The sequence below is a fragment of the Macaca mulatta genome, chromosome 20, assembly GCF_049350105.2.
Source record: "Macaca mulatta isolate MMU2019108-1 chromosome 20, T2T-MMU8v2.0, whole genome shotgun sequence".
Taxonomy (NCBI): Eukaryota; Metazoa; Chordata; class Mammalia; order Primates; family Cercopithecidae; genus Macaca; species Macaca mulatta.
The window spans coordinates 51356810-51369063 of record NC_133425.1 but is presented as its reverse complement, the minus strand read 5'-3'; the positions used below and the strand labels follow the sequence as shown (position 1 = coordinate 51369063).

The following is a 12254-nucleotide window of genomic DNA, read 5'->3' as shown; positions in this document are numbered from 1 at the left end:
CACTGCAATGTTGGTGAACACACACCAAAGAGAAGCGTGGGGTAGGATGAGACTCAGTGAGCTTGTATGAGTCAGGGCTCTCTAATGGGAGATGAGGAGACTCTCCCAAGTGCCTTGAACAGAAAAAGAAATGTGTTGTAATAGCATCGTCTTGTAAACTGGAAATCTCAGGAGTTGATGGCTTCAGGCATGGCTGGATCCAGATGATCGCAGGATATTATTGAGAATCTACCATTCTCTATCCTTCAGCTTTGCACATCTGTGTTGGCTTCACTCTTAGGCAGATATGTCTCCTGGAAAGTTTAAAGACAGCATCCTCTCTGCTTAAAAACCCTTTCTTTTTTTATTTATTTTTATTTTTTATTTATTTATTTTATTCATTTTATTTTGTTTTTTGTTGTATGATATATGTTTATTTTTTAACGTTAGTCCATCATCCATTCCTACTCTGGTAAAAGTTACTACTTCCATTTTTTATTTTATTATTTTATTTTTTTAAATTATACTTTAAGTTCTAGGGTACATGTACACAACGTGCAGGCTTGTTACATATGTATACATGTGCCATGGTGGTGTGCTGCACCCATTAACTCGTCATTTACATTAGGTATATCTCCTAATGCTATCCCTCCCCTCTCCCCCCTCCCCACAATAGGACCCGGTGTGTGATGTTCCCCTTCCTGTGTTGAAGTGATCTCATTGTTCAATTCCCACCTATGAGTGAGAACATGCGGTATTTGGTTTTCTGTTCTTGCAATAGTTTGCTGAGAATGATGGTTTCCAGTTGCATCCATGTCCCTACAATGGACACGAACTCATCCTTTTTTATGGCTGCATAGTATTCCATGGTGTATATGTGCCACAGTTTCTTAATCCAGTCTGTCACAGATGGACATTTGGGTTGATTCCAAGTCTTTGCTATTGTGAATAGTGCCGCATTAAACATAGGCGTGCATGTGTCTTTATAGCAGCATGACTTATAATCCTTTGGGTATATCCCCAGTAATGGGATGGCTGGGTCAAATGGTATTTCTAGTTCTAGATCGTTGAGGAATCGCCACACTGTTTTCCACAATGGTTGAACTAGTTTACAGTGCCACCAACAGTGTAAAAGTGTTCCTATTTCTCCACATCCTCTCCAGCACTTGTTGTTTCCTGACTTTTTAATGATTGCCATTCTAACTGGTGTGAGATGGTATCTCATTGTGGTTTTGATTTGCATTTCTCTGATGGCAAGTGATGATGGGCATTTTTTCATGTGTCTGTTGGCTGTATGAATGTCTTCTTTTGAGAACTGTCTGTTCATATCCTTTGCCCACTTCTTGATGGGGTTGTTTGTTTTTTTCTTGTAAATTTGATTGAGTTCTTTATAGGTTCTGGATATTAGCCCTTTGTCAGATGAGTAGATTGCAAAAATTTTCTCCCATTCTATAGGTTGCCTGTTCTCTCTGATGGTAGTTTCTTTTGCTGTGCACAAGCTCTTTAGTTTAATTAGATCCCATTTGTCAATTTTGGTTTTTGTTGCCGTTGCTTTGGGTGTTTTAAACATGAAGTCCTTGCCCATGCCAATGTCCTGAATGGTATTACCTAGGTTTTCTTCTAGGGTTTTTATGGTTTTAGGTCTAACATTTAAGTCTCTAATCCATCTTGAATTAATTTACGTATAAGGAGTAAGGAAAGGATTCAGTTTCAGCTTTCTACTTATGGCTACAATTTTCCCAGCACCATTTATTAAATAGGGAATCCTTTCCTCATTTCTTGTTTTTGTTAGGTTTGCCAAAGATCAGATGGCTGTAGATGTGTGGTATTATTTCTGAGGGCTCTGTTCTGTTCCATTGGTCTATATCTCTGTTTTGGTACCAGTACCATGCTGTTTTGGCTACTGTAGCTTTGTAGTATAGTTTGAAGTCAGGTAGCGTGATGCCTTCAGCTTTGTTCTTTTGGCTTCAGATTGTCTTGGCAATGTAGGGTCATTTTTGGTTCCATATGAACTTTAAAGCAGTTTTCTCCAATTCTGTGACAAAAGTCATTGGTAGCTTAATGGAGATGGCATTGAATCTATAATAAAAGAGGACACAAACAAATGGAAGAATATACCATGCTCATGGATAGGAAGAATCAATATTGTGAAAATGGCCATACTGCCCAAGGTAATTTATAAAAACCCTCTTTCTAAACAATTCCTGCACAAATTTTGGGGTAAACTCTATTGGATTGACACGGGTGTATGTCCATTCCTGAGCTAATATTCATGTTCAGAGAGATGGAGCACACCAGGTGGCATATAGATGTATGAATTCATGGAGTGATGGGGGAAGAAGGAGGTCTCTGAAGGAGAATTGCATGTTCTTCCCAGGGGAAGAGGAAGGGGAGAGAGATTGGGGGCTGGGCAGCCACAACCAGTGGGCGTCCTCTCCAGAGTTCCATCAACTCTGGCTCAGAGTCCCTGGCCCGTCCTTCCCATGCGGATGCCCAACCTTCCCTGCTATGCCTTCACCCTGTGCTCAGGCTCAGCGGAGCCAGAGTCCTGCCCACTTCTGTTGACCCAGTCACTCAGCTCAGTGTTCTCCTGGGAAGCCTCTAACCCATATACTCTGCCTTTGTCTTCACAGAAATTCTTCTCTCTGGATTTACATGGAGACCCCAGAGAGGTAAGGACCTTTTGTTTCTTGATTACAGGTTTTGAGTCTTAGCACCTTTAAGCTCCAATTAACTGTGAGTGAAAGAATCCTCTCTTGGGTAATTATAGTAACTCCTGTGTGTTTGTTGCTGAGGCCCAGAGAGGGGCAGTGACTCACCTGGGTAACACAGCCAGGAGGACTAGCGGCAGGCCTGGAACCCATTTTCCTGACTCCCAGTACAGTGCTCCTGGCATCACCTCTGCATGGAATGGACGCTGCCCACTCCACTTCTTTTTTACATTGTCTGCTCCTCAAAATGGCACTATGGGAGGAGGCTGAACCAGAACCTTCCACTATCAGGAAGCAGAGCTAGCAGGGATGATTAGGCATGGAGAGGGGAAGCCTGAATCTCAGTCCAAGGACACTCGCCTCCTCCCAGCACACAGGAAACTCCAACATATCCTCCCGATCTCTTCACCCCCACCCCCACCTCCCAGTGGGTTGACTGTTTCTGGTGACATCACCTCTGCAGCATCTTACAATCCTGTCCTCTATGCTGCCTCCCTGGAAGTCACAGCACTCTCCTTAAATGGTCTTGGGAGGAGTACATGAGATTCGTTCAGCAAAGACTTAATAAACACTTCATATGTGCCAGGACTTGTTTAGGAGCTGGGGATAAAGGAGTGAAACAAGAAAGATTCCCTGCCCTCTTGGGACCCTCCATTACAGTGCAGGGAGAGTGCAATAGAAAAGCAAATCAGGTGTGTATTCTGTTTGATGGTGTGCAGCATTAGTTTGTGGGGGGTTTCAATTGAAGTAGCAGGATCAGGGAATGGGTCAGTGAGAAGGTGGCATTTGAGCCAAGCTCTGGAGAAGGCGGGAAGTCAGCTGTCAGGAAACCTGGAGAAGCCTATTTCAGACAGAGGGAAAAGCCACTGCAAAGACCCTGATGGAAGTGGCCAGTCTGGATGGAGAGGACCGAGTGTGCAGACAGGCTGGCCTGATGCTGAAGAGGTAATGGGCAGTGGGAGAGGGATCATTTAAAGTATTTGGATTTGGATTCTGAGCAAGATGGAAAGCCTTTGGAGGTTTTGCACAGAGGAGTCACATGATCTTAGATCTCACAAAGGTCTCTGGCTCTGGTGTTCAAATAGACTGTAGGAAAGGGGCAGAGTGGATGCAGTTGACCAGCTGGGCGGCCTCTGTGTTGCCATAATCCAGGCAAAGGTTCCTGGCTGCTTAGACAGAGCTGTGGCAGTGGGGATGGGAGGAGTGGTTGGAGTCTGGATATCTTGGAAGGAAAAACTGAGAGGATTTGCTGATGGACAGGATGCAGCAGGTGAGAAAGAGAGGGGAGTGGAAGATGCCCTGAGTTTTCTGACACATGCAAGGTCATGCCCGCACAGGGCAGCCACTTGAAAACTCTGAGTGGACAGCGGCAATCACTTGTCATTGTTGCTGATGGGAGTCTTCTGCATGGCTGCCGTCCAACTGGGGTGCTCCTGTCTCTCTCCTCGTTTATCCTCTTCTACTTCAGCTTCCCTCCCCATTTCCACGTCTTTTGGTGCAGCCTGACTCGCCTTCCTTAACAGAGTTAGAGTATGTCACCCCCACTTCTTAAAAGCCTGGCCTTCCTTATGAGACAAATCCCCTTCCCTCCATGGAGTTAGTCCTTCAAAACACAACTGCATGCGCACTGTGTGCCAGACTGTGCAGAAGGCAGGCTCTGCACCTGTCCGTCCCTCTAGACCCTGCCCCACCGCATCCCTCCAAGCCCAGGATTCTAGGGCGTTTCTGGAGTTGACCCTGCCCAGTGACACCTGCAATCTTTTGCTCATGCGATTCCCACTGTTTAGAAATTCTCACTCCTTTCCTCACCTGTCAATACAATTCACTGCCCAGAGCCCACCGCAGGCGGGTGGCGCCTCCTCCACGTAGCCTGCCCTGCACCTTCCTTCCAGAGGGGCTGCTCCTCTTGCTGTCCTCCCAGAGCAGGCCTTCTTGGACAGCCTCTCAAAGAGGCAAAACTTGCACCCCAATCCTGTTCCGTATTGTCAGCCATTTTGGATTAGGATCTGCACCTTGTCCAGCTGGGTCTGGTCCACTTCACAAAATATCTCCCCCAGGCAGCCTGAACTAGCTCATCATTCATTGATTTTTGTAGAGCAGACCAAAGGTCCTGGAAGCCATAGGGTCTCAAAGGCTAAGAATTGTCCAGTTCCATCTGATCTCCAGGAGGGAAATACAGCCCATGGGGCGTGGAACTGGGAAGATGGCACAGAGGATTGGGGTCTAGGAGAGGGACCCACAGCAACCCTGCTAACAAGTAATACCTAACATTCATTCAGCTCTTCCAGACACCAGGTGCTGTGCTAAGTATTTCACATGTGTTCAGCCATTTAATCCTCACAATAACTCACCTCTTAGATGAGAAAACTGAGGCCCAAACAGGTGAAACTCCCAGCCAGTAAGTAGCAGAGCCAGGCTTCAGATCCAGTTCATCTGCTTTCAATGTCCATGCTCTATCTTACCAACTACACCATTGTGACTAAATATGAATTATGAAAATATAACTGTACCCAGAACCAGCTGCCCTGATGGCAACACGTGAGTCGGGCTCTCTCTAATCTGTGACAATATAGAAATTATTCATCAAAGGTAAAACCTAAAATTAAGACATGGATCAATATACTGTGAGTTCATCACTGATTCTTTTCTTCATGATTTTCTCTCTAATAGGGAATCAAGTCTTAGTCTAGGCTCCTTGAGTGATGACGGTTCAGTACCTCCTCAAAGCCACCCATGGATCAGTAACAGTTCTTGTTTAAATACAGATAGATAGCACCATCTCTCCTCATTAATCATGGATTCTGCGTTTATAAATTCACCTGCTTGCTAAAATGTCCTTGTAACCCCAAAATCGATACTGGTGGTACTTTCATGGTCACACACAGGCACAGAGGCACAGAGCAGGGGAAGGTGGATTTGCATGATGGGCACGTTCCATCTGAGATCCGGTGAGGCCACCTCTGTCTTCTCATTTCATCTCTCATGCTAACAAGTGTCCTCTTCACGGTCTATTTAGTGCCATGTGTTCTGCATTTTTGTGCTTTTTGTGGTGATGTCACTGTTTAGAGTGGCTCCAAGAGTAGCGCTGCTGTCTGGCATTCCTGAGCTAAGCAGGCTGTGCTGTGCCTTACGGGGAAGGTGCCTGTGTGAGACAAGCTTGGGTGAGGCAGGAGCTGCAGTGCTGCTGGCCATGCATTCGGTGTTGAAAAATCCACAAAATAGCACGTGCAGGAAAAGGAGAAAGAAATTGGCCAATTCATACAAAAGGCTGTGATGGAAAGGGCTAAAGTAACACCTCTTGTGTGAGATGGAGCTGTGGAAGTGTCTTTCAACAGAAACCCACACATAAAAGAAGGTTGATGAAAATGTTGTGGCCAGAGGTTTGCAAGAACCTAACACATTATTTCCCCTTGGGTGATGACTCTGTATTCTCTAATTCAGCGCTCATGGGAGCTTTATCGGAAGCAACTGCCGGGGCTACCGAAAATCAGCTGTGGACAGAGAGAGGGAAATGCATGCACTTCAAATTGAAATATATAAACATGTAATTTTATATAGATAATACATATATTTCAACCTGAGTGAAGATTTCTTCCTCTTCTCATCACCTAACCAGTGTCAGTCTCTGCCTGAAGTTCTACCCCTGAGTCACAGAGACCTACTCCCTTAAGTTAGGACCTTGAGCATGTGCAGCCATGGCCCAAGGCCATGCTGGTCTGTGGTACTGGTCTCACCCTCAGACAGGCAGAGTTGGGGACGTGGGTGTGACCAGGGAGGGAATCACAGGCACTGCACTTTTGTCTCCCAGAGTCACCCTTTCTTGGGCACCGTGATTGATGGGCTGCTGCTGCCGAAAACACCTGAAGAACTTCAAGCTGAAAGGAAGTTCAACACTGTCCCCTACATGGTCGGATTTAACAAGCAGGAGTTTGGCTGGATTATTCCAATGGTGAGAATGTGCAGGCTTCTTGGAAGGACTCACCCACCCCCATCAGCCCTCCTGTCTCTGGTCCCAGGAGTGCTTCCCTCTCTGAGCTTCACTCTGAGTCCTGGGCAGCTGTCCCCTTCAGCAGGAGTTACCATTTCCATGGAAACCTTCTCCAGGAGGGCACAGTGGCCACCTGGGTATCAGGACCCTGGGATTCCCTCTCCCTAGATTCTCTGATTGTCTTCCTATTGAAGAATCCTGAAGTGTCTGTTCTGGGAGGGCCAGTAGAGAAAATAACTGTGCAGATGGGAAAACTGAGGGGGCCTAGGAGTGGGAAGGAGCTGAGGAGTACAGAGAGGCAGTCAGTCAGGGGCTTCCTGGCTTCCCACCTCGGGCTGCCTATGCGTAGTTCCCCCGAAAATCACTCGTGCTCTTCATCATCTCATTGGAAATATTCAAAGAAAGTGGCTTCTTCTTGAGTTACCATTGACTTCTAGGGAATAGTAGACATCAGGGTCTACTTGAGAGTGGAGGGTCAGAGGAAGATGAGGATGGAAAAGCTACCTAATCGGGTGCCATGATAAATACCTGGTGATAAAATAATCTATGCAGCAAACTCCAGAGACCCAAATTACTCATGATCAAACCTGCACAGGTACCCCTAAACCTCAAATAAAAGATGGAAACAAATAAATGGAAAAAGTGATTGACTTCTAGAAGTAAAGAAGGGTTCTCCTTCCAGTTGAAGATAAACAAAGCTGACCCTGGTTAAAGTTGTAGGACGGGTTTATTCAGTAACATGATTGCAATAGGGAAAACAGTCCAGCGTGGACTGGACTCACATCCCCGAAACAGAAGCCTGGCAATGTTTCATAGGCCAGGTGTGCCAAGGGAAACACACTGTGGTCTGTGGGGAGGGGCTTGGTCCGTGTGGCTAGGCCACCTGGATGTCTTCATCCTGGCTCACCTGGGGCAGAAACAAACTTCTCTTATCTTCAGGACAGGAAGCCATGCGTTAGACTGCAGGAAGAACCCACTGAAGTCAGCCTCTACTCCTTCCACAGGGACTGGGAAGATCAGGAGTGAGCTCCCTGAATGTTTGCATTGCAAAGAGAAGGCTCTCAGGTCCTCCGGGAAACAGGGTTGGGTGATAGATTCACATCCCAAAGGGCAGAGAAAGGGTTTATGATTGCAGGCTTTCTAAAGTAACTGCTCTAATTGGGTTCAGGGGCCTGTCTGCTTCTCTCCAGGTTTTGGTTGGAGCAGAGTAAATTGTCCTGGCAGGGTTGAGCCTTCCCAGGCAGGTATGTTAAGGATACTGGGGTCATTCTAGGGACACAGCCTTAAGCTGCTATAAGCGATGCTAGAGTTTGGTCTGAGTGCAGAGGTTTGGGAAGAATTGTTATGTGCATAGAGATGTGCAGTTCACCCCTCAGAAGGATTTCAGAAGTTCTACCAAAGACCAAAGCCACGAAGGCAGGATCTAAGGCTTTCAGTGTCATCTGTGACACATGGCAGTACTTGGGAGGTCTACATCCTCTTCTCCAGAGTCCTCCATTCCACACAGGCCTGGCAGAAACCTTGGCTCTCCATGTCACTGACCACTGTAGGGATCCCAGCCAAACACACACGCGCGCGCGCGCGCACACACACACACACACACACACACACACACTGCAAAATACTGCCACAGCTTCTCCTAAAAGAAAAAAAAAGTTTGGTAATCTTTGCAATGCTTGAATTTCTGGATGTAAGCCCATTTGATTAATTGATTTTGCCCATTTCAGTAAAGACCCATGCCCTTAAAATCCCATCAAATTAGAGGACTTTCAGTCTGCATTGGTTTGGTCGGTTGGTAAATTTGTTTCTTCTCATTAATTCCCAATGATTTATACATGGTTAACTTTTTTTTTTTTTTTTAACAGTTGATGGGCTATCCACTCTCTGAAGGGAAACTGGACCAGAAGACAGCCATGTCACTCTTGTGGAAGTCCTATCCCCTTGTTGTAAGAGTCTAAGAATCATGGGAATTGGCTGAGACGCAGAGAGGGACAATGACTTGCCACAAATCGTGGAGCAATTAAATGGCAGAATGAAGACTGGGCCTCAGGTTTCCCCCATCTTTCTATCCTTCCCACTTCACTTTTCACCCTAGCAGGGAGTTGCACAGGGCTCGTGAGATTCACCATTGAGGCAGCCCTTCCTGGTGGGCTGGAGAAGCTGCATCACTCACCAGGGGGTTGTGGTCACTTTATTGATCTATTTCAGTACATTGCTAAGGAACTGATTCCAGAAGCCACTGAGAAATACTTAGGAGGAACAAATGACCCTGTCAAAAAGAAAGACCTGTTCCTGGACTTGTTAGCAGATGTGATGTTTTCTTTCCCATCTGTGATTGTGGCCCGGCACCACAGAGGTGAGTCCCAGAGGTCGAACAGGGGAGGGACATGGACCCCACCAGCTTCTGTATCTGACCCACCTACCTCCCAGCATAGACAGACCTGGAACCAGCCAAGGGTCAGACTTCAAAGGCTGATTCCATATAGCATGGTGTGAGGTGCTGTCTGATTTTGGTTTTTGTCAGCAACAGACTGTGAGAAAAGAAAATCCAGAGGCAAGTGGTTCTTTAAGTTGATGATCCCAGATAACCTCTGTAGGGAGGTGGGGAAGTGAGCGAGGAAAGAGATGGAATCCAATCCATGATGCATTGCCAAGCGAGTATCCACTGTGGACAACTGGAGCTGGGAAACTCAAGTAAACAAGGACAATACAGTGCTCAGGGGCATCCCATCTGAGTGGCAAGGGAGCTGCGGTATTTATCCACCAGCTTCCACTTGTCATTGTTTGAAGGCTCTTGGAAGGAGTTGTTTATTCCCTGTGACTTTGACCTGCTGCACACAGGGCAGAGTAGTCTCTTGTGACCAGACAAAGGCCTCAGGCCGGGAGCTACAGATGCTGAAGGTGGAAGTCAGGCTGGCATGATCAGGAAGTGGGAATATGGGTGAGACATTGACAGCATCTGCTGCCAGGGCTCCATGCCTGGAGTGATCGTGGGACATCGGGCTGCTGTAGGACAAATATTGAAAGATGAGTCGTGGAAGGTTTTTAAGGTCCAAGCCAGCTGCAAACAAGTTTGTTAAGTATTGGAGCTGGATAAAAAGTGGGAGCCCTGCATGGGATCCAGAAGATTGTCCAGGACCAAGAAGTCCAAAGGGAGGAGCCAGGGTGTGTGTCGGGGAGGTGGTCTGGAGAATGGCAATGTCTGAGGCTGGCTTTTGTACATCTCAGTGTGTGCAGTAATGGGCAAGCACAGGGCCAGGGCAGGGTCTATACAGGACCTTCTACCACTGACCCAAGGCTGTGTGGGTGGGGCGTGAGGTTAGGGATGCGCAGGCTCACCTAGAGAGGAGTGTCCTTTCCTGGGTGCCAACCAGAGGAGGCTCACAGGATTCTTTTTCTTTCAGCTGTCATTCGCCTAGTCTGCAAGCCAGGAAATGTCCTCTCTCTAACCATGCTGGAAGGGTTTTTAAATTCGGAACTTAATAAGCATGATAAAAACTAGCTAACGCTGATCTAGCAGGTGCCTAGACACTCGTTTGCACAGGAGGGGGCAGGTGCTCATAACCCTCATTTATTCACAGGGTCCTGATAAAACCATTTAACGAAAACCACTGAAGTTGAATCTGTTCTTTCTTAAACTTGGCCTTGCCCCATGCTGTGCGTCTGATCTATATATAGTGTTTCCATCTCCATCTTCTGATGGTTTGAGCAATACGGAGCCTCTGTTTTCCATCTGATTTCCCATGACTTTGAGTTCAGGTTTTTTTTTTTCCCAGGACTACACAGATTTTATCAACTTTCCCCTATTGTCGTGTCTCACTCCTTTTGATAAAAATAACATTTCTGAATATAAAATTAACGTGTAAAATTATAGAAAGTTTCAAAAATATGGAAACACAGAAAGAAGGAACTAGGTATCACTCATAATTCCACTACCTGGAGGCAAGTGGTATAAATTTTTTGTGTTTTCATCTAAAGATTTTCCATGTCCTATACACTTTGAGAATCAATTTTATATTTTACTTTTGTTCATACAACACTATGTTGTGAGGATTTTCTGAATGTTGATATAAACTCATCAAAGCATTCCTTCTTCCATGGAATGGCTGCATTAAATTGACTTTAATATTCCTATCCTATTATGCATTTAGCCTGGCTGCCCACACTCTGATGCTACAATAACATTGTGCTCAGCCTAATGTTCGTAAGTCTCTAACCACATGTCTAACAATTTTCTTTGGATTGTTTCTAGAAGTGAATAACTAGGCTGGGCAATAGAAACATTTTAGAACTCTGGGCAAATACTGCAAAATTGCATCCATTGCATAAGAATGTGAATTTCATAATTTTCCTTCTCATTTGGGATGCTAGGGTTAAATATTAACATAAGCTGCCAGTTTCATAAACCTTCCCCACCAACAAGAAGCACATCAGCCTGTTTTAATCTGCATGTCTTTCATGACTAGCCCTCTCATTGTCTCTGCTTCTCTTATTGTGCCAAATTGTCATTACCCATATCTGTGCCCTACTTTCCTCTGAAGACTTGTGTTGTGATTGTAAGAATTGTATAAATATCAATGGCTTTAACCAAAGAGTTTTACAAAGTACATTTTGGGCAGCATGCTGCCTATAATAAGTTCTCTCATTCCCAAAAGCTCTTTCTTCTATGGTTGGCTCTGAGTTTCTTTGGAAAATGTTCAAGGGGCAAAGGCGAGGTCAAACCCTCCCTTTAGCAAGTTTTGCTTGACCTTGAGGCAGCCATTTAACAGGTGGATTACAGAGTCACAGAAGGATGGCATCATCCCAAGCACATTTCCTGCTGAGCCGAGGGTGCAGTGAAGGAGACTGACAAAGATGAGTGAATAGATTCTTCTTCATTCTCACATTGAAATGACATGTGCGGGTGGGGCATGAGGTTAGGGATGGGTGAGCTCCTATTGTTAAATCCTTTTGTGGATGAATATTTAAGGATGTTAAGAAATGATGGTTGGAGGTGGTGGCTTATGCCAATACTCACAGCACTTTGGGAGGCTGAGGTGGGAGGATTGTGAGGGCCTAGGATTTCAATACCAGCTTGGGCAACATAGTGAGATCCTGTTTATACAAACACATTTAAAAAGGAAATAATTATACTAAAAAATACCGTATATAATATATGGTATATATACACTATAAAATACCATATATAATATCATCCCAAGTTTATATACGTGAAAGAGAGGTATGCTAAAATAAAAAAGAAGCATTCTCTGAGTGGTAGAGTTATGAGTGATATTTTAAATTTGATTGTTAAAATTCATTTTTAAATGATATAGGATACGGAAAAATTTTAGAAGGAATTACAAAAAATACAGCCCTTGCCTCAGGTAGTGGAATTATGAGTGACATCTAGTTTTGCTTTATGGGTTTCCATATTTTTGTCTCTTCTAATTATTCCTAGTTGTTTTTGTTTTATTTTCCAAATTTCTTACTGTACCCAAAGGGGAAGACGTTGTAAATTTTCTCCACCAGCCTGGCATTGCCCTGACTCTTTCCTTCTTAGTGTCACTTCTCAATGGGTATCATGACCAGTGCAA

The 12254-nt window shown here is 45.2% G+C and overlaps 1 protein-coding gene across 14 annotated transcripts in view; it reads left to right on the top strand.

Annotated features, from left to right (window-relative positions):
* The window catches only part of LOC699486 (liver carboxylesterase 1), a 44875-nt gene that overhangs the window by 19651 nt on the left and 12970 nt on the right, over positions 1-12254 (top strand). For 12 of the 14 annotated variants that reach the window (XR_013411749.1, XR_013411748.1, XM_077986044.1 and 9 more), the window contains exons 8-11: positions 2613-2651; positions 6499-6639; positions 8544-8624; positions 8887-9034. Coding sequence is in view for 12 of the 14 variants with exons in the window: in XM_077986044.1 (XP_077842170.1) it covers positions 2613-2651; positions 6499-6639; positions 8544-8624; positions 8887-9034 (409 nt within the window). In the remaining 2 variants the exon portion in view is untranslated. Of the gene's footprint in view, positions 1-2612; positions 2652-6476; positions 6640-8543; positions 8625-8886; positions 9035-12254 lie in introns of all 14 variants that reach the window. The other 2 variants (XM_077986042.1, XM_077986041.1) reach the window with 1 other exon arrangement.